Source organism: Brachypodium distachyon, chromosome 4, assembly GCF_000005505.3.
Source record: "Brachypodium distachyon strain Bd21 chromosome 4, Brachypodium_distachyon_v3.0, whole genome shotgun sequence".
Classification (NCBI taxonomy): Eukaryota; Viridiplantae; Streptophyta; class Magnoliopsida; order Poales; family Poaceae; genus Brachypodium; species Brachypodium distachyon.
In genome coordinates this window covers 5,719,383-5,744,397 of record NC_016134.3, presented here as the reverse complement: position 1 = coordinate 5,744,397, position 25,015 = coordinate 5,719,383, and the positions used below count along the sequence as shown (strand labels likewise).

The 25,015-nt window shown below is 43.9% G+C and overlaps 4 protein-coding genes and 1 long non-coding RNA gene across 8 annotated transcripts; 2 read left to right on the top strand and 3 right to left on the bottom strand.

Annotated features, from left to right (window-relative positions):
• Nucleotides 1–3,100: 3,100 nt before the first annotated feature.
• Nucleotides 3,101–7,625, top strand: LOC100825127. The gene has a single exon (XM_003575450.4). The coding sequence runs from the start codon at nucleotides 3,246–3,248 to the stop codon at nucleotides 7,224–7,226; it is 3,981 nt and encodes a 1,326-aa protein (XP_003575498.1). The 5' UTR covers nucleotides 3,101–3,245; the 3' UTR covers nucleotides 7,227–7,625.
• Nucleotides 7,626–8,867: 1,242 nt separating this feature from the next.
• On the bottom strand, nucleotides 8,868–9,789 carry LOC104584394. Of its 2 annotated transcripts, none has more exons than XR_002960240.1 (3): nucleotides 9,563–9,789; nucleotides 9,359–9,478; nucleotides 8,868–9,126 (listed from the first exon to the last, which is right to left on the bottom strand). It is a non-coding gene; the product is annotated as an uncharacterized LOC104584394 (long non-coding RNA). The 2 variants fall into 2 exon arrangements; XR_002960239.1 differs by having other exon boundaries at nucleotides 8,868–9,123; nucleotides 9,563–9,778.
• Nucleotides 9,790–10,981: 1,192 nt separating this feature from the next.
• LOC100825639 (MADS-box transcription factor 20-like) lies at nucleotides 10,982–15,279 on the bottom strand. 3 transcript variants are annotated; one of them, XM_014901765.2, is made up of 8 exons: nucleotides 14,823–15,279; nucleotides 13,660–13,738; nucleotides 13,451–13,515; nucleotides 12,297–12,396; nucleotides 11,819–11,860; nucleotides 11,680–11,718; nucleotides 11,463–11,557; nucleotides 10,982–11,378 (listed from the first exon to the last, which is right to left on the bottom strand). In XM_014901765.2, exons 1-8 carry the CDS (start codon nucleotides 15,005–15,007, stop codon nucleotides 11,303–11,305), a joined length of 681 nt encoding a protein of 226 aa, XP_014757251.1. In that variant the 5' UTR covers nucleotides 15,008–15,279; the 3' UTR covers nucleotides 10,982–11,302. The 3 variants fall into 3 exon arrangements, with proteins under 3 accessions (XP_014757251.1, XP_024318438.1, NP_001288315.1); XM_024462670.1 differs by lacking the exon at nucleotides 14,823–15,279 and adding an exon at nucleotides 14,373–14,816 and having other exon boundaries at nucleotides 13,660–13,766; NM_001301386.1 differs by having other exon boundaries at nucleotides 11,303–11,363; nucleotides 14,823–15,007.
• Nucleotides 15,280–19,093: 3,814 nt separating this feature from the next.
• LOC100823803 lies at nucleotides 19,094–21,920 on the bottom strand. The gene is made up of 3 exons (XM_003576059.4): nucleotides 21,596–21,920; nucleotides 19,506–19,662; nucleotides 19,094–19,416 (listed from the first exon to the last, which is right to left on the bottom strand). Exons 1-3 carry the CDS (start codon nucleotides 21,839–21,841, stop codon nucleotides 19,283–19,285), a joined length of 537 nt encoding a protein of 178 aa, XP_003576107.1. The 5' UTR covers nucleotides 21,842–21,920; the 3' UTR covers nucleotides 19,094–19,282.
• A 141-nt stretch (nucleotides 21,921–22,061) lies between these two features.
• Nucleotides 22,062–24,850, top strand: LOC100823193 (glycine-rich RNA-binding protein 2, mitochondrial). The gene is made up of 5 exons (XM_003576057.4): nucleotides 22,062–22,215; nucleotides 23,067–23,184; nucleotides 23,286–23,354; nucleotides 23,445–23,551; nucleotides 24,054–24,850. The coding sequence occupies exons 2-5, from the start codon at nucleotides 23,076–23,078 to the stop codon at nucleotides 24,570–24,572; spliced, it is 804 nt and encodes a 267-aa protein (XP_003576105.1). The 5' UTR covers nucleotides 22,062–22,215; nucleotides 23,067–23,075; the 3' UTR covers nucleotides 24,573–24,850.
• The last annotated feature ends 165 nt before the right edge of the window (nucleotides 24,851–25,015 follow it).

The window sequence follows — 25,015 nt, the reverse complement described above, 5'->3', positions numbered from 1 at the left end:
TAGCTCAAGTGATGATTTCAGAACATTGAAACCGACAAAATGAGAGATGAGAAGAAGGCCGCATCCTCTTTATCAATGGGATTTCGGCCAAGTGGAGGATTCTCCCTCCAATGGGTATCTATAGCCAAAGATAGAGGGTTATAACCTTACTTTATTGGGTCTAAGGTCATGTAATAGGGTCCAGCCAATTTTTAGATGTTTTTCTTATGTTTTAGGAGGATTCCTAGACCGTTTCGGAGTCCCTCAAGGGCGTGGCTGAAAACCACCTAGTTTCCCTCCTATCTATACCCCATGAGCCCCCCTATGGAGCCTTGGGTTTTGATTAGATAAAGTTTAGCCTTTGCTACTTTCGTGTAATCGCGTGTGTCGGTTAGACCACCTGTTTTACCGTCATCAAGACTCCAACTATATTGAGTATTCAGATTCATGAACCTTCATATCTCCTATTCGCAATTTCAGATTGCTTTTCATCTTGTTCTTGCTTGTTCTTCGATTGCTTGCAGGAACAAAGACCTTCGTGGTCAGGTTGATCGTGCCCCCGCGGGATCAATAACTTTCTGGAGTTGGTGTATCAATCGCTAAGGCGCTGCCTCCTAGGTTGTAGTCGGATCGTCAACGTCACCTCCTACCAAATCGATAATGAGGTATCTCATCGAAAGATCGGGACACCCTCGAGGTTATCACGTGCCTAATAGCCTACCTTGTTTCAAGGAGGGAGACCATTGTTTTATTACTTTGCAGATGAAAAATACTTGAATGGTACAGCCACCCCAAATGAAACAGCACAGAAAAGTGTATTGAGTTCAGAGGATGGTCAAGTTTACGAAACAAAATATAAGCATCCATTAAAATATAAATTCCCACCCGAATTACAAGATAGCAGGGATGCATACATCCTAATGAACAGACGCACTAACTAATTTATTGAAGGGTCACACGTTAAGGAGTTTGTATATCTTGCACCCAATGTAGAAAACACACGAAAAATCTCAAGCCCAGCAAAGCAAGCTACTGTTGAGACGTAGGTAAAGCAGCAAATATAAATGAGGGAAGGAAAACCGATGCGAAGAAGAACAGTACGCCGTGGTGTGAGACAGAAAATCTATTATCCTCCAAGGAAGCTCGTTTGGATGACTCTCCAGTCTCCAGCGCATTTTACCTACCCCAAAAGCAAATAAACCATGGTACTAATTAACACATACAAGTACTCTATTTTACAACACTCATAAAATAAGAGCCTTGTACACTGTACATCATGAGATGTCTTTCTGACTGAATGGTTTTATTCTAATCTGCCACTTCATCCATTGTTTTCAATAACACGTTTTCGTGATATGTCAAAATGTTCTATTCCCTCCCGACCCATATTACTTGTCTCAAATTTGCTCAAATATGGATGTATCTATGTTTAAAAAGCGTCTAGATATATGTAATATTTCGACAAGTAATTCCGGCCAAAGGGAGTATAAAACAAACGGATGAACTAGTTGTTTAGCATTGGAAACTGTAACTGTAGTTAACAGGAGCTTGCTCCATACTGCTTACGCAGTTAGTCAATACCCCAAAAAAAATTACTTTTCTGATTTTTCATTTCAACTTAAATGAGATTGGACAGTTGCTGATTTCAGATACCCTTTTCAAATAAAATCCGATGGCTTGTATTATGAAAACTGGGGTGTGACACAAGAACACTAGCATAAAAATCCTAATGGGTCATGTCACTGCAATTGCTCCACACATGCGTAAAAAACTTAACAGGTCGTCTCATTGCAATTGCTTCAGCACTAGCACCAAATAAGCGGAAAGTCCATCAAGCAGGTGCAATGGAAATCAGGTCTTTTTCTGACGGCAGATTCCAAGAAGCATTGTCAACCGCAAGCTCCCCTGGATAGTTGCACCCAGCCATCCAACAATCATTCAAGAAAGCAAACAAATTGGTGGGACTTGGAAATTTTCCCGCTACTACGATCCACATGGGTTGGGCTAAAACCTTATTGATCCTAGCCTAACTGAATGGCCCTAAGGATTAGGAAAGAAGGGGACATATATGCATGCAGCTGGAAAGAATAACACATAACTTGTGCATGCAACAGAAGTACCAAGAGCAAAACTTTAACGAAAGATAAACAGAATCAAATAAAAGGGTACAGTGTCCCTACAAAAAGACCAAAAGATCAATGAACCGATAAAGCAATGGCTGTCCTTGGCCTGATTTTTGCTAATCTAGGACCAGTCTGGTATACTGCTTTCATTAAGACCAACCTTGGCCCCCTGCACTCCTGCCATAATCAAGGCTCCCAGCTACCTTTACAGTTACTTACGTGGATTGAGCAATTAAGGTGGGCATATAGCCTAGGTAGCGCTAGTTCGTTTGGCTCATGAGAGCCTAACTTTAGGACCATAGATGAGCTTAGACTTTGTTAATCCGAGTTGAAATATATAAAATGGTAACCTACAAATATGTTATGAGATTACCAACATGTGTCCATAAACAAAGAACACTGGTTCAACCGTTCTCATAAATTATAAATATACTCATGTAAATGTTACTCCCTCCCTTTATTTTTTATAGGGTATCTTGGGTCTGTCCTAAGTCAAACTAATATAGGTTTGATCAAATAGATGGAAGAAATCATTAACATGTATGACATAAAGTGAATAAGTAATGAATGTATATTGAAAGAGAATCCCATGGTACTAATTTGGTATTCTAAACGATGATATGATATGTCATTCTAAAATTCAGTCAAACTTACAACAGTTTGACTGAAAACTAAAGGAGGGAGTAAATATATTTGACTTGGCGAGTTGGGCTTGGGAAAACAAAAGACTCCAATGTCACAATGCTATTATTTACTTCTGGTTTCAAACTATCATAAATGACTAGGGTTGTCATCCATGAGCATTTGTTTTCTTGAGATAATGAGTCTGTGGATATGTGCCTTATGTGCTCCTAGACCATGCATGCACATCTTATGCTCTTCACAATGCAAGCGAGGTAGCTAATTAATTCTTCTCCCTTTTAGAAGAAAAAGTTAAGCAGCGCAGCAGATACTTGCCTTGGTACCTTGATCAGCATGCATGTGAAGAACAAGCTGCTAGTCCTTGCCATTCACACAAGGTCACAAGCATACTCTACGGAAGACAAAGACAGTTGGCGACCACCATAGCCGGCCGGCTACCGAACCAAACCATTAACCATTTTGAGCTAGACTTCTACACACGAACAGAAGAACCGGAAGCGGATGGCTGAGCTCGCGGCAGGCGCCGTGACCACTCTGCTGAGCGTGATCCGCAACGAGTCGCGGTTGCTGGGACGTGTCAGGGGTGACGTGCAGTTCATCCAGGAGGAGATGGAGAGCATGAACAGCTTCCTGGCGAACCTGTCGAGGAAGGAGGCCGCCCGCGGCGAGCAGGACGAGCAGGTGAGCACGTGGATGAACCAGGTCCGGCTGCTCGCCCAGGACTGCAACAACTGCATCGACCTCTACCTCTACCGCGGCAACTCCGACCTCCACCGCGCCAGGGGCGGCCTCCTCTGGCGCTACGTCTGGTGGCTCCCCCGGTTCCTGCAGAAGCTCGCCGCGCAGCACCACGCGGCCATCCAGCTGCGTGAGCTCAAGGAGCGGGCGCGGGACATTGGCGAGCGCCGACTGAGGTACGGCGTTGAGGTCACGCCGAAAGCTCCTGCAGCAGGGCAGTCGCCTGCCGCAGGCGGCGGTTATGGTGCTGGTGGAGACGATGAAGAAGAAGAACTCTTGGTGGCAACGGATTCAGCTGGTCCGAGAGGGCCATTTTTCAAGCCTCGTACCGTGGAGGAGAACGTCAGGATGAAGGTGGCCGACTGGATCAAGTCGGTTGCGGATCATGACCTCAACACCGCCGCAATGACGGACGGATCAATACCATCCATCGCCGTTGTGGCACCAGATAAGGAGGAAACCTGTGCTATTGCACAAGAAGCGTTGGCAACCCGTTTCTTCTGGCGCAATGTCCTCGTCGACATCCCAGCAGTGCACTTCTATTCTCAACATCTACGAGCCAAGGACATCCTCTACTACATCCTGCGAGAGCTCCAGCCCAAACCACAGCCCAAGCAACACGCAGGCACTGCAATCCAGGGCGCGGGAGAGGAAGACAAGCAGTCCCAGCAACAGGCGGCAGGCACTGCAATTCAAGGCGCGGGAGAGCAAGAGATCAAGCAGGACATCGCCACAATAAAATCTGCAATTTCCGAGGGAAAAAAGAAAGTGTTTGATGAAATCACCGCAAATATCACAGCAATGAAGGTTGACAACAAGATTGCACAACTTGAGGGCATGATTGGTGAAGACAAACAGTTGCAGCTCCACGTGGAACAAATGAATGATGACAAGGACCTGCTTGAAAGCCAAAGCATAACTGGTCCCTTAGGCGTACTCTACCGAGCGCTGTGTCTGCCTAAGTCTAACAACAGTACTGATGCTGCGTCTGATGCTACCAAAAGATCAGACCAAGGAAGTAAGAAAGCCACACATACATTACAATCGTTCGACGGTATCTACAAGAAAACAGCCAAAATGCTTAAAAAACATATGGAACATATGGAAGAAAATGTACAAGGAAAGACAATTTGCCTCAGTGAACCCTGTTATGAAAAACTCCTAAGGGATATTTTCCCGACGACCCTGCAGACCCAGGAGCAAGAGCAACAAACCAAGGCCAGCACCAGCACTATTATATTGGGCGAAGACCAAATCAAGGAAATCATGCGCAAGGTCCTACAGGAGGTGCAGGAAGACGTGAAGAAACTAGGCACAGATGGTAAACAAGATCGGGAGAATCCAATCTCGAAATCTCTTATTGACGATACCAAGAAGAATATTGGAGAAATCCAGCGGAGGATGAAAGAGCAGCTTGAGATCAAAGGCATCATGGACAAAATTAATGATTGTCTGGAATATCGTTATCAGGAGATCCTGGTTATCCTCAAACTAGATTATGATTATGTGTCCGGATGGGAGGCGGCCAGATATGCTTTGAGCCAGGTGGGTTGCATAGCCGGTTCACTGCTATTGAACACACAAGAAAGAAGTTGGATAGCTACATCATATTGCGATCCACCAAGGAAGCCTCTAGACTATTCTCTCCTTGGCCTCTACCGTGATACTGTCCTCGAGCTTGCAAAGCAGAAGATGAATGAAGACAGCAGCTTCGACACCAAGATTTGTTTTGACATCTTGGACGAGTGTAAAAAAGATGAGTTCTGCATGAAGATCTTCGTCCATGCTTTGTACGCCAACCGTAAGAGGAGCAATGAAGATCTAAGAAAGCTACACAGAACCCTGCAGCCGCAAAAATCATTAGACATCATTCGTAAGAAGATGTTTCAGTTCTCTTACCGTGATCTTCCTAAAGAATACAAGTCCTGCTTGCTGTACCTGGCTATCTTCCATCAACGACAAAGCATCAGGCGGTCAACCTTGATAGGACGGTGGGTTGTGGAAGGGCTCATAACCAAGGAAGATTGGCTCAGTTCAGTGTGTCATGCCAACAGATGTTTTGATGCGCTCATTGACCGATGGCTCATTCATCCTCATGATATTGGTCCTACAGGACAGGTCAAGAGCTGTGTGGTAGATGATCCGGTTCACGGATTCATTACCAAGATCGCCAGGAAACAACGCATTGTGGAAACACGGCTGTCACACCACTTGGCTTGCCACTTCTCCATTTTCAATGATCTCCGCCTCCGCAGCTCTGATGGAATTGACAAGTTCTTCAAATTCCTCTCTGAATCATCTCAACCCTCCCTGATAAAGGTGCTAGATCTAAAAGATTGTCCAATCTTTGATGGGACGAAGAACGACCAGCGCTACCTCAAAGATATCTGCAGCAAGATGTTACTACTCAAGTATCTGAGCCTAAGCGGAACAAATATTACCCAGCTGCCCAGTGAAATCAACGAGCTCCGTGAGCTAGAAGTATTGGATATCCGGCAGACCAATGTGCGTGTGTCTGCAACAGCAAATGTAATACTCCTGAAGCTGAAGCGTTTGCTGGCTGGTCCCATTGGTTCAAGTCCACGCACTAGTAAAATATTGACTGTACAGGTTCCTAATAAGATCGACAAAATGTTAAACTTAGAGGTACTGTCCAATGTCAAGGCACGGAATAGTCGACATTTGAAAGATATTACAACGCTTTCGCAGCTGAGGAAACTTGGTGTGGTTATTGAAAAGGACAGGAATCAGAAGTTTAGATCAGGTGTTGAGAACATGGACAAATACCTCATGAATTTTCTTCGAGCTATCAATGACCTTAATGAGTGCCTCCAGTCTCTGTCAGTAACCTTTCTTCCCATGAATGAACATGAAAAAGATCCCTCCAATCAGGAATTCTCAGCTGAGGTTCTCAAGTATTGGAAGGGACACTCTCCCAAGCTTCTTGAGAGTCTAAGTATTAGTGGAACCACAGAAAAAGGGCAACTTCTACGATTGTTGGCCAAAAACGGTGACAAACTTGCCAAGGTAACTCTACGAAGCACGTGGCTGCACCAGGCTGATCTGGAGGTTCTCGCCAAGGAGCACAAGTTACTCTGTCTCAGGCTCCGATGCAACGCATACACCGATAGGGAGCTCACCTTCAACAAGATGGAATTCAAATATCTCAAGTTCTTTCTCGTTGAGGACTCCAACATGACTGCCATCAGCTTTGGAGAAGGAGCGGCTCCTCAACTCGAGAAGTTCGTTTTGTGTTCCACTGATGACATACAGTCTCTTTCCGGGATTGAAAACCTTCCTAAACTGAAGGAAATCGAGTTGAAGAACTGCAACCGCATCCTCCTTTCATTATTTGACAAGGCTGAACATATATCCAAGGTTACACTCAGTGGTATTCTTATAAAGCAAGATGACCTGCAAATTCTTGCCAATAAACCAAACCTGCACTGCCTAGAGCTCTTGGACATGTCTTATGTCGAACACCAGCAGCTTTCCTTCAACAAAGAAGAGTTCTCAAGGCTCAACCTTCTTACCGTTGACCATTCTAACAACATCGAGATCATCTTCACCGACGGATCTGCTCCCAAGCTCGACAAAATCGTCTGGTCCAAGGGCATGGGAACTATTCTCTCCGGCATTGAGAAGCTTCCAAAATTGAAGGAGCTCGAGTTCCATGGCGACGTTGTCCCGGATCAGGTGCAAGAAGCCACTAGGAAACATGGAATCAAACTTATACGCTTATAGACAACATACCAGAAAACCAAGAGCTGCAAGATCCCGATTCCGCTGGAAGAGCATTTCCTTTCATCCATTCAGTATCCCCTCCCATGGTGTGGTTTGTGAGTGCTCGTTTGGTTTTCCCTTGTGTCATTATATTCTGCACGCGTGTCTAACTTAATTATTGTGCTCTGTGGCTTGCGGGCTATCTATGCCTTTATTCTGCTTTGTGGCTTACGGGGTATCTATGCCCTTGGCTGAGCATGCGTAAAGGTTGTATCTATGATCACCGATTTGGATTTGTGTGGCTTTCATGCTACATGCATGGTTTCCTGTAATAAGTCGATATTTGTGTGCATAATGTAATGTGTGCTGCAATATATGGTTTTATCCACGAAAATATATAACTACCTGTAGTACTTATTACCTGTGGCTTCAAACTACCTGCTGCATTCATACCTCTTTAGGTCCTTAAAGCAGAGTTTATGCAGACTAATAAGGCACTACGGGGAAAACGAGCTTTGCCCAGGGCCTTGGCCTTTGCCAGAGACTTTTCTTTAGCGCTTATATCTTAGTATATCTCTTCCGGAGTCTTGGAAATTACTATATCTTACTAGTCTTTTTTCTTTAGGGAATATATCTTAGTCGTCAACCCGTGCAATGCAAAGGCAACCATTTTTTTACAGTATATATCATTTAAAACCACAAATCAATCAGAAAGAAAGTTATTGGATATTCCGAGCATATGTTGTGAATAACTGTTTTTAATGTCATGAAACATTTTGATTGTTTGGCGGGAGATAAAACAGATTCATACGTCCCTTAAATTTAATTCTGATTAGGACCAGATATGCCTTTTGAAGTACTCCCTCTGTTCCATAAAGATTGTCACGGTTTTGAATTAGCCGTAGTCTAAAACCGTGCCAATCTTTATGAAACGGAGGAAGTATTTTAGTACATGGGATATTGTCTTCTAAATTTTTGTGGATGATTATTATTTGTATAATCACAAAAATTCAAATGCTAAATAAGGAAAAATCTGCAAGAGGTACCAACATAGACCCCAGTCATTTTCTTGTGACTGTACATATTAAATTGGGTAATTTTAACTTAATAATACGTACTTTTGCGTTTGTTCACAATTTACTTTTGTGGTTGTTGTACTTTAATGTCAAATATCGCCATAAGTGTACATGTGTTCCACTGTAGTTTAATATTCCCTCCGATCCATAAAACGTGTCGTCAATTTTGTACTAAGTTAGTACAAATTTTGTACTACGTGGGCGGCACTTTTTGTGGATCGGATGGAATATCACATGTATCTAATTACACATTAAAATAACACTAGTGCATAACACCCCTCTGGTGGCTACCCTTCGGTGGCGGTTGCTTAGGCGGTTAGCCATGGTAAAATAAGCAACCGCTACTAAGGGTAGGCAGACCCTTCGAAGGCCCTGCTTGGGAATCCTGAAAATATTTACACTAGTATACACATATGGAGGTATTTTACTAGCCCCAACAAAACCCCTGATTACAAGTGTATTTTTTTAGGTTGTGAAGTGCTGTTTGGATGCCAAACTATATCAACTGGCTATCACAACCGCCTTGTATAAAAGAACAAGCAAGCTCTAATAATACTTAAAACTGATAACTTTGAGCATTTGTACATATACAGACTTGCATACTTTCACATGCATTCATCCAGGACCAGGAGCAGAAACAGTTATGATATACATTTTATAAACTGATAACGAGCACAGATCTCAACTCATATTTGCAAAAAAAAGTTGTCCACAAGAAATAAAATTGTAAGAAGAATGGTAACTCATACATCGGACTATCTCTTTGCTCCTATAGAAGACGCAATTGGTGACGGTGGTCTGTCACCTCACCACCTCCTTTATTGTAGAAAACTTCTCACCACCTTCTAATAGAAACAATTCAATCCATTAAATGATTAAGATAGTGATGATGTTTGCTACCAAAATTGAGATAAAATTACTAACAAGTGCCACTAACTCATAATAAAAAAAATCAATTTAATTTGTCTTCACCAAGTAGTCTATTTGTTTTGTCTGTAGCATCGTCATGGGTATCTAGCTACTCACCTATAAAACAATTCAGAATAATCCTGGAAATATTTTTTTTGTCTCGATTACCTAGGTTGCTGGAAGATGCACAATCCAGTATTGGGTTGGTGATCTCGTAATCTCTCCTGCCCCTGCTTCTCCTCCTCTGTTCCGGTGGCTGGTTCATCTTCCTGGCTGAGCTTGCTCCCTCTGTTTCCGAATGAAGAAGAAATAGTGAAGTAAGAGGATGGCTAGGCTACCTTGGTCGGTGGAGGTAGCGGCTGCGTCCCTCACCTGGATCTCGCGGCGAAGTAGAGGAGGGAGACGGGTGGGGTGGTCGCGGCGAGGCAGAGGAGGGAGCCGGTGAGGTTGCAGCTGAGCTGACGTCACCAGTCGCTGCCGCCTTGCGCCGTGAATCCCTCTCCAGCCGCCTGTCGCCAACGCCTCGCGCCGCCGGTGGTTTAGTTTTTTTTTTCTTTTGTTGAGAACCGCCGGCGGTTTAGTTTCTCCCTTGGTGGGAAATGTTTTTGGGCCCGACTAGTAGCCCGGTTTTGGGCCCAAGAACGAAAAAAGAAAACAAAAACGACGATCCAGGCCTTCGTAGGAAATATTTTCGGGCCCGACTAGTAGCCCGGTATTGGGCCCAAAAACGAGCTCCCAAGCAATTATTGGTCTCTCCGGCAAATAACTCTTGCTCTGCCTCTGAACGATACGAAAAGGCCTGTCAGCATTCAGTTGCGATGCTTGTTTCTTATTGCTTATTTATTCTTTGCAGGGATTGTCATTGTTTATTTCAGTGTGCATGGGCCAAGGATGAGCATTATCTGCATACATTCCGATGCGTCTGTGTTCTGAGTCTTTAAACATACATGTAACTAATCTTTGTTGTTTTCAAATTAAGTGTGCTTATGTTCTGAATTTTAGAGTTCAGAGCACGTCAACGCACCCTGGAATCCTATCGAAAATTTTATTTCATTGAAATGAAGCTACCAAACGGCCGTAATCGTAACTGTATCGTAACAAAACTGTCGTGCGCACAGAGTTCCCAGTGAACAAATGCCAAGTGATCGAGAATGGCTTTTTGCAAATTGCACCCACGAGCAATTAAAGGGGACAGCATGATTATGTGCCGACTTTGATCGCCGGATCGATCAAGCTTTTCGTTAAGAGACAGTAAAATGGCACTAGATAAAGACCAGCGAGCAAAATATTTAAAGCATCAGAGGTTTTCCGGATCTCCATGTAGATCCAGAACATGTGCCAAAGATGGCAAAGCAAAGGTTTGGTTGTATTACAATGCTAGGACGCGTGAACAATGCTTGCGCCGCCCCTCGAGTCGACCATGCTGCGGCCCTCTCTGCTGCCAGCAGCATCTGCGAGTGGCCAAGTTGAGATCGAAAAGAGCAACTTCGTCAAGCTAACCCAGCAGCAGCCATGGCTTTTTCCTCTGCAAACGAACAGTATGTGAATTGTGTTTCAATCTACTGCTTTGATCATGTTCGGCGAGTACATATTGCTGTTTGTTATGCTCTACAATACATCTAGGATATTTGAGTTACTTATGCTGGTTGTTACTGTCATGTCATCATGATTTCTATTCTGAAATTACTCATTAATTTGTTAATCGTGAAATTGCTTAATATTCCAATGGAATTTTCATGCAGTGGAAAGCAAAATAACGATTTGGCTTTGCAGTACAGATAGACATACAGGTCAAAGAAGCAGGGGTGTAGTTCTCTAAAATAAATCAAAGAAGAAATAACTACATGAACTGGCACCACATGAAAGACAAGGTTTCCATTATATCAAACCAGCCAGCAGATACCGCAGAAATCCAAAACAGCAGATAAATTATGGCACCAAAGTAGCAGCTAGAAACTAGAGGTCTCCATCATCGCTAGGGGTTCAAAGGGATGCAAGGAAAATCAAGGAAGAACATCTGAATTTTCTGCGGTGCAAGCATTCAGTCGTCTTCTAGCCGTTCAGATGGCGCCCCGGAACATCCACCACGGGAAAGGTGCCACCGCCGCCTGCTCAATCGACCGACGCCATCACCGATCCAGCTGGCTCGTTGTCGGAGTTGCCGTCCTCGATGCTGTTTAATCGATTGCTGGATTAGTTTCAGATTATTTTTTTCAGTTGCAGAGAAAAATGTAAGGAACTGGAGAGATCAAAACTTGTCAAAGATGCTCACGAGATGTTGAGGTTTGGAAGTGAGGCAGCTGCAGCATTGCAGAAAGCAGATGTGCAGTTCTTGTGCATGGATGCCTGCAGCAGTTCAGCCTTTTTCTTTTTTTCATATGAAATCGATACAGAAGTACTTGATTCAGTTCAGTTAAAATTAATCAAACTATATGAAAAAACATTCAGTCATAACAAGACTGTGTTTGTATGAGATTAAAACTTATTACCCTCTGCAGAATTTTATTTTGCTCCATCAGCAACCGTTCCTGCAGCGAAGAAACCAAGAAGTTGAAAAACTGCGGCTACTAAACGAAGAGTTCCTGACATACAAAGTTCAAGAATTAATCAATATTTTGAAAGACTTGCCTTGTTTCGGAGCTCCCTGATCGAGTTGGCCAAGAGGAAGTCCTGAAAGAATTGAACAATTTAAATTACTAGCTACTCCTACATTGGAATGATAATCAAGATCGAAAACATAATTTCTGCAAGTTTCAGTGCAGGTTCGGAACAGCAAGGTCGGCAGTGTAGGATCAACCACAACACACACAAGGCTCTGACCGGCCTCGAAACAGGGTCAAGTTTAAACTTGAATCCATGATTAGCTCCTGGCAGGAACACGACTGCCATGTGGCCTTCGCTGTTTGGATTAGGCAAGCGAGTTCTAAAACTCTAGATGATTTTCTTTTTGTTCTAACAACATTGTCGTACGGTTGTTGGTACCTTCCTGAGGACCCAACCGGCCGGGTGTGGGTGTCATCAATCAAACCCAACCCGGGTGACACCTACACGCACATATATTTGACACAATTTCAACAAATTGGATATCCAAGTTCAGTGTGCGTACCCTTCTGAGTCTGATGCTCCTGAGGGCATCACCAATCTGCTGCTCAAGCTGCTGGACTCCCCTCTGTGTTAGGGAGCCCAGTTGCTCTCCCATAAGATTCCTGATCCATGCATATATGACATGTAAAAACGAGATTCTTTACTCTGTCCAATTCATGAGGTGTATATGTTTAGCATTTCAGCTCTGAACTTCTAAGAACTTTAGTTAAGCTGTACATATATGCGAGAGCATGCAAGTCTAACTTGGGTTTAAAGTTTATGTAATGTTTAGTCATGCTAAGTTTGTGATCTACGATGTAGCATCAAGATAAAGTGGTTTTGCGCAAAAAAAATCAAGATAAAGTGGGGTTCATTTCTACCTAGAACTAGTTTTTTTTTTTGCAAGCTTCTATGGCAAATGCAAGCGAATATTGCTTGAATTCTTGACATCAAATAACTTCAAAGGACCAGGAAGTAAATAATGAAGCTGAAACCAAAGTGAAGATATTCTTCATGAGTTTAAAAATATTAACCTCAGACGACCATTAAACTTTTAATGTAACAAGATCGAAAATCGACTTAGTTTATTTGTCTATTCAATTTGGCACTGAGCCAAACTATGTATAATATTTAGTTGTGGGGAATATGAATAATAGCTAAAAAAGCACAGGCAAGTCACCTAGTTTCTTTTCTTTTTTTGTTATTGACGATATTATTTACGTTTCCAGAAAAAAATATTTACTTTTTTGCGGGAAATATGCATAATATTCGTGGCAATGTGCAGCTTAGTTTTTAAGTTGCTGCTCTCAGTTGTCTCATAGGAATGACAAAAGACATGAAGATAATGTTTGTATTTCCCGTTCTTCTGATATTGCCACTTGATTTTCTTAAATAAAATACTCGGTCCGCTCCCTTATATAGCTCTTATAATATATCTATTTATTTTCTATTGTAGCTTATTGTTCTCTCGGTTCCCGCACCCGGCCAATAACTACTCACATACATTTACTCTTAAATCAATATGAATTGACACACACTAGAAATGGGAGATATCTTGGTTCAAGTGCACAAATAATCTATATGGACTATTTTATGGAACGAGCCAACGGGGTGAGTACATTGTAGAGAATTATGCATTTTTCTTGATGCTAAAATATATCGCTATTCTTTTGTTACCTTTCACTTTTTCGTAGAGCTTCAACCTGAGACCTCAGCAGAATGTGGTCAGAGTTCGTACTCCCCTGTCCATCACAAATGGAGTCCTCGTTAATTAAGGTGAAGACACATCAATAGACAAATAATTATATAGGATGTCGAATATATATTGATCATTTTATATTTTAGAGGATTATAAATGTTATAAAAGACATTTCCCCTGCCTATACCTCAAGCTCAGAGTAATCTTCAATCACACCTCCTTCAGACAGCGAACACCTCTGATATCGTTCGAGAATTTTGTCCATGCTATCAAATACAAGAAAAATGGATTTGGCTTCACAAAAATAACAATGCAAATCAGTCGCCAAAAGGATATATATTTTCTTCATATATCACCGTTGCAAAGATAACCTAGAAAAGTGGGTTGGAGGAATACATATCTGTAATTTCTTCAAGCATCGTGCGAATTTATATATGGGGAGGGATTAATGCTTATACGAAGTGATTGGCAAACGGTCTCTTCTACATTGCACCCCACACTACTAAAATATCATATATCCTGTTGCAAACAGAGGCATGATGTGGGTGAAAGCGAATTGGGGCGACGTCCTGTGAGAAGGAACCCTCCGAGCCACTAGATTTGGCCTTGACGGCCATGTAAAGAGGGGGTGAGAAAAAGAAGACCGGGCACTTGTAACCTAGCTAGCTCCCACTTGTAAACATGAGATGATTTTTTCTCGATCAGGGAATTAATCTTTCGTGCCAGCTTGAGAGTGATGTGAGTGAACCACGTGCATGCACGAGTAAGTATTTATAATAGGTCAGTTGAGCATGCATGCAGGATCGATGCACGGGCACACAGCTCTTGTTCTCCTACGCAGCTGCTGCACAGTATATATGCCCATGTGTACTACAAAGGCAGGAACAGGTAAGTACGTACTCTGTAGAACTGTTCCATAAATAGAATGTACCAGGGTCATGGCCGGTCGGGAATGCATGTACCCCAAATAGTCAGGCCTTAGCCGGAATAGTTGTTCCATATGGGGAGATAAGCTTAAAAGCGAAAGGTCCAGGCGGCCAATTATTGCCACCCCTCCGAATTATTCGCTTGTCGGAAACGCACACTAGTCATCACACAAGCTAACAGAAATGGAAACATCGCTGGAGGTCATATACGGAAGGTCAGGAAACGAACAGCTAGCTATACTAGCCCTGTGAGTGAGATCTTATCTACTCCTAGCTAAGCTAGCTATAAGCCCTTTTTCATTTCTGCCGGCCGACCGTGAAGTAGAGAAGAGGACAGAAAAGACATCGATCGAAGGAGCCACCTACTGAAAATGCTGCATCTTTCAGTAGGGTATGATGGTTGAGTGAGAGGTAGGAATTGAACCTGGATTGGGTGGAGTAGGTGTAGAGGTTGCCGTTGGCGGAGAAGACGATGGCGGCGATGTCGGCGTCGCAGAGCACGGCGAGCTCCCGCGCCTTCTTCAGCAGGCCTGAGCGGCGCTTCGAGAAGGTCACCTGGCGGCTCACCTTGTTCTCGATCCGCCGGAGATGCACCTTCCCCCTCCCCATGCCACGCACCCAAGGCTAGCTGAGCTCAGCTAAGCTGCGCAGGAGAGAAGATGGTATTTTTGGCAACTGAGACGAGGTTAATTTGGCCGGGGCAAATACTATACCAGCAGCTGGGTCGATGATAGAGTACCAATCAAATCCAACCATTGATTTAGAAGGGTATTTTAGGTATTTCCTCTCCTCCAAAACACCAATATTATTTTCTAGTAACTAGCAAAAGACCCGTGTGTTGCTACGGAACAACGGAAAATTGTATCAAAACGTCAAATCAAATGTTGATGTGTTTCATGGGCACATAGTATATAACAATTATGATATGTTTATTTTCTAGGTTATACTCTGGCCTCTTTCTATTTTGCACATGTCTTATTTTTCTATATCTCGTGTAAAGAGAAAGTGACACATGCTCAACTCTTTTGCTCTCTACCTTCAGGTTATCACTGTTCTCACATACACCACACTTGAAAAGTCATGTGTGAGTGTTTTTCAACTTTTTTGCTGACTTCATGAAATGATTCTCAATATAATCATGAATAATGAAGAACATGTAGCAGTGATAACGTTTATCACTTCCATCCGTCCAAGCCGCTCGACCTCTCGTGTGTTGATGATTTAAACAACAAGCATCGGTATATCGATCAAAACAACAAGCAGTAGCAGCCATCATATAAAGCAAGCGACAGTATAAAGCAGCCTTCCTGCTCTCCTATTACTCCTACTCCCTACTTTATTTTTCAAATCACTTCTCCCAATTTCTCTCGCTCTCCCTCTGACTATCCTCTCCATCCACCCTGAGTGCAAACTCCTCCTCTTCCCGTCCCGATTCATCCCGCCACCGAACATTGCATGGCCGCCCGCTTGTGCGCACCGCCTCTGCCCATAGATTCCCGCTGCCCGTCCGCTCCCGCGCGCCACCTGCTCCCACTTGCTGCCCGGTACAGGTGTGCGCCCTCTCACAGCCTTGTCCGCCCGTTCGCCGCGCCCGCGCGCCGCCCATACATCGCGTCCGGCCACTGGTCGCAGCACGCCACTGCCCGTTGGGAGGGTCACCGATGGCTCGCGCCAACGCGGTCCCTGTTGCCTTGCGCGAGGCCACCGCCATCTCGGCCTCAGGCTCATCCCATCGCCGTCCAAGTCCCGCGGGGAGCCACCGGCGCACACGACCCGATGGAGGCGGCGGTCGGGGGTGCGACGGAGCCATTGGTCTGCAGCCGTCTTCCGCACACGGACGCTGCCAACGTGCACGAGCTGGTGGAGGCGACCAAGAGCGGCGGCAGGCGCCGGCGAGATCCAGGTCGGGTGGGGGTGAGATTCGTAGGATAGGAGGAGCAAGGAGGGCTCTGTTGTTGTTTTTTTCTTTTTTGGGCGGTACGTATTTTTTCTACGCTTGAGGACCACGGGAGCCGGGATTAAAATGCGTGTGGGGACAGCGGTGGCAGATTCGTAATTTCGGTGAAGTGACGTACCGCAACGATCGTACCATCACCACCAACTTCAATTTAATATATTGGTATAGATTAATCAGGCCGCCGCCACCTCCAGATCGTGCTTCGCCATCGGCATCTGTTCTCCTTCCCACCACTGCGACCATGACGGTAGCAATCCAAGCAACGAACTAGGCTGGAACACGTGCAGGGAAAAAATCATTGCTAAGCTCTACCATGAATCCAATCAAATCAATCACGTGAGATCAATTGCTTGTATCGGCAACTTTTCGGATCCTTCACAGCCTATCAATCAATCATTGGAGGGCGGAGCGAACATCTGCGAGGAAGAGAGGCACAAGCCCAGGCCATACTTGAAGAACTCGGTGCATCTGCAGGGTGCCCGGTCTTTCCCTCGTTGTTCGTTCTCTGGCGAGTGTTCGTGTGAATTGGACACTAGATTACAATTGTACCCCTAAACGTAAGGTACTCCCAGTTTTTTTTATGTGGTACTCCCTCGCGTTTAAGTTGGAGTACCAATTAAACACATCCGTTAGATCGAGCGAAATAGATGGTCCATATTAATTCCGGGATACTGTAAAAGAGTTCTTATGCTAAGCCGCGCGTGAGGTTGCCTGCCCGACCCTGCAGTCGTGTCGACCTATGGTTGGTCCGAGGAGTTTAAGCGGCACGCATCTACTCCCTCCGATTCATAATGAGTGTCGCCTGCCACAAAGAGTATAAATTATTGGCTCAGAGTCGTGTTGGGTGGTTACCCCACACAGACACACACGAGGCGATACGGACATAGGGTATGTTTGGTTTGAAGCCGCCACACTTTGTCAAACCTCAGGCAACCAAATTTGACTAGTGTTTGGTTGCAGCCGCAGTTATGGTCACACTTTCTTAACTCCTTTCTCCACATGTCATAGATTCTTGTTTAACTTTTGTCACACTTGTGGCAAGCAAATGCCACCAAAGAAAATATGGCATGCCATACTTGTGACACAAAAATGTGGCAAGTTGCGGAGGCAAATCCAGCGTGCCCATAATGTACCGGAGGGTGGGTCTCTGAGGTCAGAGAGGAACAGGTGGATTCGGTTGTGTCAATGAGATATGAGAGTCCTCAGCCGGGTGCAGTGCATATCGTCAATGGGGATGGGATGGGAGTCCCGGCCCGAGTGCAGTGAATAGGGTCTCCTGGGTGTGGGAGCCTCCAAAGAGAGTTCGTGAACCTCAAGGTGAAGAAATGCCAAGTGATCGAGAAGAGCTTTTTTACTCCCTCCCTATCAAAATAAGTGGCTTGAATTTGTATAGATTCTAATCCAAATTCACGTCACTTGTTTTGGGATGGAATACATTCTACGAGCACTAGATCATGTGCTGACGGATCAAGCTTTCTCGTTAATTAACAGACAGTAAAATGACACTAGATAAAGACCAGCAAGAGAAAATATACTATAAAGCAGCAGAGTTTTTCCAGATCTCCATATATGATCCATATCCATAACATGCGCCAAAGATGGCAAAACAAAGGTTTGGTTGTACTACATCTACAGTGCTGGGTGACGCATGAACCTCCCCTTGGCCATGCCGCGGGCCCTCTCTGCTGCCAGCAGCATCCAAGTTGCCAAGTTGAGGTCCAAAAGGCAGCGGAGGCCATAGCTTTGGTTTGCAGCCTTTTGGCACAAATGGGAGCCATCCGGTGTGCGTTTGATGTGATAACACGGAGATCTTTCATTTTCAGTAAGGATTTGCTAAATCGAGATGATCAAGAGATTTGAACCCCCAGTGTCCTTGTTTGGGAGAACATAGCATAACACTGGTGGTTGCCTAGGCTCCACTTCATCTGATCCAGACACAATGAAACGCCAGAAGTAACATGCCAGCATTATAGCTTATCAGCCACTTCAGCAACACAGAAAACACTAACTTCAGATGCCACACAAAGCTTGGGGCTTGTAGAAAAAAATACATCACAAAAGTTGCACTCAAGAACTACTGAAACATTTCTATACAGGCTACAAATAACGAACATCGGAAAAGTACCAGGGCAAAACAACAGTTGTAAAAACCAAAGCATCATCCACACAATAATGTTATACTCCACAAATTAAGATCAATTCCATCAATATCACAAGTCGGCCCATAAGCAGAAGTAGCCGCTGATGGACACATGCATATATCTGAATCTGACTGAACAGGGGGGAAATTTACAAGTCCAATTAAGATCATAAAGTGATCTAGTCTCACACAAGCTTCCATCTGACTTGTGATGGTCTAGACCTTTCGCCTCGGGAAACTGTAGCTGCAGCGACTCATATTTCATCTGTATCAAGATCATTTCAGCAACAGTGCTGCTGCACATCCAATCTTAACTCAGTTAAAACTGATCAGGTAACTCTGACAAAGTGTGTCCCATTGTCATGTCATATTGCTGACTGAGAAGACGTTGCAATGTTTTGCACGCTTTGGGGGTTAAGCAAACCTATATTTCTTTCTTCTCTATATTTAGTGCATTGTGTTAATATGGTCAAGCAATAGTACACACTATGAATTTGATGCTGAATATTTCCAGAAAAGGTACTCCTAGGATGACCGGTAAATTTGAATTGTCAAATAGGATGCATCTATGCTGTATTTATTCACCAGATTATCGGCAGGTAAATAACAGGAAGAAAGCATACCATTGAAAATGTTCATTTAAGGCTTTCTGAGTGTTCAATCTTGTGGAAATAATATACAATCATCTGTGGAAGGGCTTACATGAAGACGATAAATGCATGGGAGATGCTTGAACATGCAATGCAAGCCCTCAACTAAAACACCCAATGCTTCCAGTGAATGGTAATTACTCACTGGATCCACCATTATCCTTGCTACTAAGGGTTCGTATTATTGCCTCCAACACCTTGATATCACTATCTCTCTTAGCAATCTCGTCCTGTTTCGCCCGCAGCTCTTCCATGTGCAGCTGAAACACTCCTGCAAGATGAAAATATAAACAAAAATTTCAGTTCTGGAATATCTTCAGTGAGCCAAATGCCGGTTTGCCAAAAAAACAGTACACGTACTTGCGGTGTTCTCCAGCTCCTTTGTGACTTCCTGTGCACGTAGCTCTGCAGCCCGTTGGGCAGCTTCAGCCTGGCGTTTCTCTGTACGAGCTCGAGAAGCTGCAGAAATGGCCGCGTCGAGTTCGCGTTCCAGAGACAGCACCCTCTGTTCAAGAATCTAATCCACAGAAATGAAATACCAATGAAAAAGTGAACTTACCGTAGAAAAAATGGCAGGATAGCGGTTAACTAGAAGCAAAACATAAATTCAAGCCAATGAAGTACCAATCTACATTCAGCACTCTTACACAAGATTTAAAAGTAGCATGTTGAACAAGAATAATAAATTACTCTCCTTTCAAAAAAAAAACTCATACAGGAACCAAGAATAACAGATTACTCACATAGGTACCGATTTATTGTTAGAGATACACTAAAAGGAAAGAAATTTATGGCCATTGGTTTACAAATTCATTAAGCATTTATGTAGATATATCCAGATTACTCACATAGGTACCGATTTAACTTGATTTTTATGGAATGTGTTTCCTCCGCCTATTTCGAGCAGGCTGGCTACCTCGATAATAAAAAAAGTTCCACACGAAAAGTTCAATAAATTTGCTAGGCTGGGTATCCAGTCATATGTGGACCCTCCCATCCCTCTATTATATGTTACGTCTCTGCACTGCCTCATCATACAATCCTAATATTGGAGTGCACTATTCAAGCTGGTTAGGTAAAAGTAGTACTATTATTTCTTTTTTTATGGTTGTTTTATGATATAATATTTATTCACCAACACAGGCATACACCAAATAATGGTGAAAATAGCATGCTCTGGACCATGCCGAAGTCTAGAGCGACATCTATTTATAGACTTAGGAAGTACTACTATATAAAGATCAATTATAGGTCCTTAGTGAATGCTACTCTCCTCAAATTTGCATTGTCGCTTTCAATAACACACAAATTGTTATGCTTAAAATTAAAATAGAAAATATTTAGAATATTTGTGTGCCAATAAAGGCCTGTCACCATTATGATATTATCTTGCCTCAGGTCACCCCAATTATGTTAGGACCAGCCCTAGCTGTAGCTAAGTCTGCCAAACAATCTGTTGTGCACGATATAAAAGAGGGCCAAATAAAAGAAACAATGCTGCAGTGGCCAAACCTTAACACTTTCACAGCATAATACAACCGCGTGCTTTGGAGCTAAATTTCAATTTCAAATTTTTCTTCATTGCCAACAAAAGGGTAAAAAGACACATCAAAAGACCAGAATTGAGCGGTTCAAGTTTCTATTGGGGTTGAGCAGATTGGCTGATATGTAGTCCTGACTTTCATCAGAACCTGCCAGTCTCCAGGGTCAAACTTAAGGTTTCCAATCATTTACTTTCAACACATACATTTATCTTAATCATGTTCCAAACAAGGGGCTTGCTGTTGTTGCACAGAACAACTTTCCTAAGCTTCGTTACGGCAAAGTCTATCACCAACCGGACATGCCGTTAATAATCCATACACGAGGCAAGAGTACTCCAGATTGCATGAAATCCATCACATACCTGTACAATACTAAAAATGGTGCTAAATTTGAGTGCTTTAAGTAACACCTCGTATTATGCATTCAGTTAAGGACCATCACATGAATACAGTCAATCAGATCAAATCCATTTGGCTATAGTTGGCATCCATGCTGCTTAACTCTATCAAGACCCAAAGCTAAGACAAACATACTATACTGAACTGAATTTGGCTTCGTTGTACGCTTACTGATTGAGCTCACACCGATTACAATACTAAAAATGGGTGATAAGTTTGAGTGCTTTATGTAATACTTAGTATTATGCATTCAGGTACACAAACCTTTGTCAGGAACATCACATGGGTACAATCAATCGAATCAAATCCATTTGGCTAGAGTCGGCATCCATGCTGCCTATCTCTATCAAGACCCAAAGCTAAGCCAAACAGACTATACTGAGCTGAATTTGGCTTCGTTGTACGCTTACTGATTGTGCTGACGCCGATTATAATGCGGCATCGGGCATCCCCGTAACATGAAACCTGACGGGAAAGTTACGGGAATCGGAAGCACAAGGCAGGTACCTTGATGGAGCGGGTCTGTTCGGCGGCAAGGGAGGCCTTGGAGAAGACGTCCTCGTCGACGAAGACGGCCTTCCGCGCGAGCAGCTTCTGCAGCGACTCCACGTTGGCGCCCAGCTCCCCCAGGTTCCCGATCGCGGCGCCCCACCGCTCGCCCGAGGGCGCCGCCGGAGGATCGGAGGAGGAAGAGGAGGGAGACGCCGTTGCCGTTGAGGCGACCGCGACGGCGGATTTCTCCCTCTGCGCCATCGCCGCCGCCGGCGATCTCTTCTGGTGCGCTTGGACCCTAGTCCACTATGCCCTTTTCACGGTTTGGTCCCTGGGCTTCAACACAATTGCCGACGGCGGAAATGACTTGCACGCCCACCGACACGTGGGACCAAACTGTCAGTGAGTGGTGCTTACACTGACAGGTGGGACCAACTCACCTCTCCAGTCTAGAAATATCCGTGCGTGCGCGCACGATTCTACTACAGGGGAAAGGCCACGGATCCATCGGACGGCCGCTCCCGCGCATCCGACGGTCCAGATTGCTCCCGCGAGCGCTATATCATCCTTGGCATCGCATAGCCCAGCCGCTTGCGTCTCCATTCGCCGCCGCCTTCCTCCTTAACCCCTCTCAGGTAAACCCTTAAGCCCTAGCTTTGATGTTTTCTTTGATCTGCTTTTCCTTCGCTAGAATTTTTTGCTTGGTTTGATGTGATCCCTCGCGGGATATGTTGCCGCGTTTGTTCTGCTGTCTTTTTTTTTTATTGCGTACGGATATATAGTTTTTCCTGCGGTGGATGGTTCCTCGTGTTAGGGTTTGGCTGGGTGGTGAGGGTTGTTCGGGGAGAGTTGGAGTGTTTGGGTTTGGTTACTTTGTCCACGTTGTGGTTGCGTAGCAATTTGTTCAGTGTTAACAAGTTGGCGGCCTGCAGATTGGGATCCCTTGGTTGATTCTTGGAAGGTTTGGTTATGCGCGGAGTTTTTGAATTCTGTCTGAAATCTTGTTTGGCACTAAGTTCACACAAAAACTTTTTTGTAAATACCCGCAAGATGTTAATTTCTCACTACCGTGATAGGAAAAAATTGTTGGTATATACACTATAGAAGTCAAGGTTATTCCAGTTTGATGAAAAGCCTTACAGATACTTGCTATCTTGTCTCATGCCAAATTTCTAATTTTCTGTTGTTAATCATTACTCCCTCCGATCCTAAATTGTTGTCGAGATATTACATGTATCTACACGCCTTTTAAGAGTAGATACATCCATATTTGAGACAAGAATTTAGGATCGGAGGGAGTAGTCAATACAAATGTCCTGTAGGAAATAGGATGCCTGCTTGAGCGCTCCTTGGATGATAGCATACCTATGTGTCTTCGTGTAACTGGGTAAAAGTTAGGGAGAATTAGTCATTGCAGTATGTTAGCATTTGTTGCTGCTGCTCTTCTTTCTTGCATTCTGTGATTAACAATCTTGTTGCATTGCAGATTGGAACTATGGCCTTGGCTAATAAGCTTGGTAATCTGCTCAAGAAAGCCACTAGCTCGAATCCGACTCTCTATCAGGCGATAAGATGCATGTCATCCTCGAAAATCTTTGTTGGAGGTTTGGCCCTCATAATAATTTATTTATGCCTCTGCTGATTTATTAAGATATCAGTTATTTTCTTGCGATATTGATCTGACTTCTTCAAATAATTGTTGTAGGGCTTTCCTACAACACAGATGAGACAGGTCTGAGAGAGGCGTTTACCCATTATGGTGATATAATTGATGGTATAGTGTTCTTAGCCTTTCTCTGCACTCATCCTTTAGGGCTGCTCTGGTAACATTATTTGATGTTGCCTTTTCTTTTGTTCTGCCCAGCTAAGATTATCGTAGACCATGAATCTAGAAGGTCTAGAGGTTTTGGCTTTATAACTTATGCGGCAGAGGATCAGGCAAAAGCTGCCATCATGGCCTTAGATGGAAAGGTAAATTCATGGTCTGGCTGACTTATCAACTCTATTGCTATTGTGCTTCGTGATAATGATGTGATCACTCCATAGTTATGGCAAGGATGCCATTGTTTTATAGCACATCCTAAATTCGTTCCTTGTAGAAAATGTTCCCCAAACTTTGCTATTCAACTATATTTTCTTATCGTTGTTTCCAAATTCTGTTGATTGTTTCTAATTTTCTTTCTAGAGGTCATGTTTTCGTTGATATATTTTTTAGAATAGCAAACTTGTGCTTGAAAATACTACTGCCGTGTCATCTTACTGCCCTAGCAGCCTTTCAGAAATTTTGGACTAATAATGAAAATAGTCATGGGTGAGTGCGTTTATTATTTATTCTACAGTTGGGTCACCTGCACTTTTCTAGTCGACCTTTATGTTCAAGTTGTAGGAACATGTAATTGTTCATGTATGACAAGTTCCAAAGATTTGCATCTAATGTTATCCAGCAACTTATTTTCTACCTTGCTGTTATCAGGAACTACATGGGCGCAACATACGGGTTAGTGAAGCCAATGAGCGGACTAGTGGCTTCCGTGGTGGTGGTGGTTATGGAGGCGGTGCTTATGGTGGTGGCAGTGGTGGCTATGGTGGTGGCGGTGGCGGTGGTGGCTATGGGGGCGGTGGTGGCGGCTATGGTGGCGGTGGCTATGCAGGCGGTGGCGGCTATGGCGGCAGTGGTGGGTATGGTGGCAACAGGGGTGGTGGCGGTGGTGATAGTTACAGCACCCCTGTAGGGTCTGGGTACAATGACACCTTCCCTGCCGGCAACTTTGCTCCTCCTGCCGGTGACAATTTTGGTGCCAACTTTGGTGGTGACAGTAGTTTCGGTGGAAACCCTGCTGGAAACTATGGTGCTCCTGGTGTTTTGACAGATGGTGATGAGTTCGCCACTGGTGCCCCTGTTTCAAACTCTGAAAATGCCAAGAATGATGATTTCCCAGAGGACATCTTCAAGGATGATGAGCCTGACAACTATGCCAACAAGAGGGCCTAGTCTTGTGTCTTCGAGCCTCCTTTGCATATCCCTAATGATGAACCGTGGATAAGTGTGTGGTGAATGATCATCCAGATCAGATACTTTATTCATAGGTATCTACTGTCTAGATCAAAATAACCAAGCCTTATGCGTGCTACTTTGTGTTGAGGTGACAATGGCCATGTGCCTTGAAATTGGATGTTTCTTTCTCCTTGCTAGTTATCTTCCAGTTGTGATGTTTTTCACAAGTTTATAGAATTATCCGTTTTGCCACCAATTAACCTGATTTGTTGCTATAACTGATCTGATGGTGTATTACAGGGTTTGATTAATCTTGTCATGTAGAGTTCCTGTCAGCATGGTAGGCAATCAAACACTGCACTTGTATGGTTTATTCCAGTGTTGTTTCTGGTCCATATGGGTTTGGATAGACACCTTTCTTTCTATGTGAAAGAGCTATT

Excerpts from the sequence above, each read along its gene's own strand:
- LOC100825127 (XM_003575450.4), top strand. The coding sequence starts at position 3,246 with ATGGCTGAGCTCGCGGCAGGCGCCGTGACCACTCTGCTGAGCGTGATC.
- LOC100825639 (XM_014901765.2), bottom strand. The coding sequence starts at position 15,007 with ATGGGGAGGGGGAAGGTGCATCTCCGGCGGATCGAGAACAAGGTGAGC. Across the intron at positions 11,558-11,679 it reads AAAATAAAATTCTGCAGAGG|AAAAAGGCTGAACTGCTGCA; the intron begins GTAATAAGTTTT and ends TATGAAAAAAAG. Across the intron at positions 11,379-11,462 it reads CTTCCAAACCTCAACATCTC|CAATCGATTAAACAGCATCG; the intron begins GTGAGCATCTTT and ends AAACTAATCCAG.
- LOC100823803 (XM_003576059.4), bottom strand. The coding sequence starts at position 21,841 with ATGGCGCAGAGGGAGAAATCCGCCGTCGCGGTCGCCTCAACGGCAACG. Across the intron at positions 19,663-21,595 it reads AACAGACCCGCTCCATCAAG|ATTCTTGAACAGAGGGTGCT; the intron begins GTACCTGCCTTG and ends TCTGTGGATTAG. Across the intron at positions 19,417-19,505 it reads GGAGCTGGAGAACACCGCAA|GAGTGTTTCAGCTGCACATG; the intron begins GTACGTGTACTG and ends TTCATCTTGCAG.
- LOC100823193 (XM_003576057.4), top strand. The coding sequence starts at position 23,076 with ATGGCCTTGGCTAATAAGCTTGGTAATCTGCTCAAGAAAGCCACTAGC. Across the intron at positions 23,185-23,285 it reads CTCGAAAATCTTTGTTGGAG|GGCTTTCCTACAACACAGAT; the intron begins GTTTGGCCCTCA and ends TAATTGTTGTAG. Across the intron at positions 23,552-24,053 it reads TCATGGCCTTAGATGGAAAG|GAACTACATGGGCGCAACAT; the intron begins GTAAATTCATGG and ends TGCTGTTATCAG.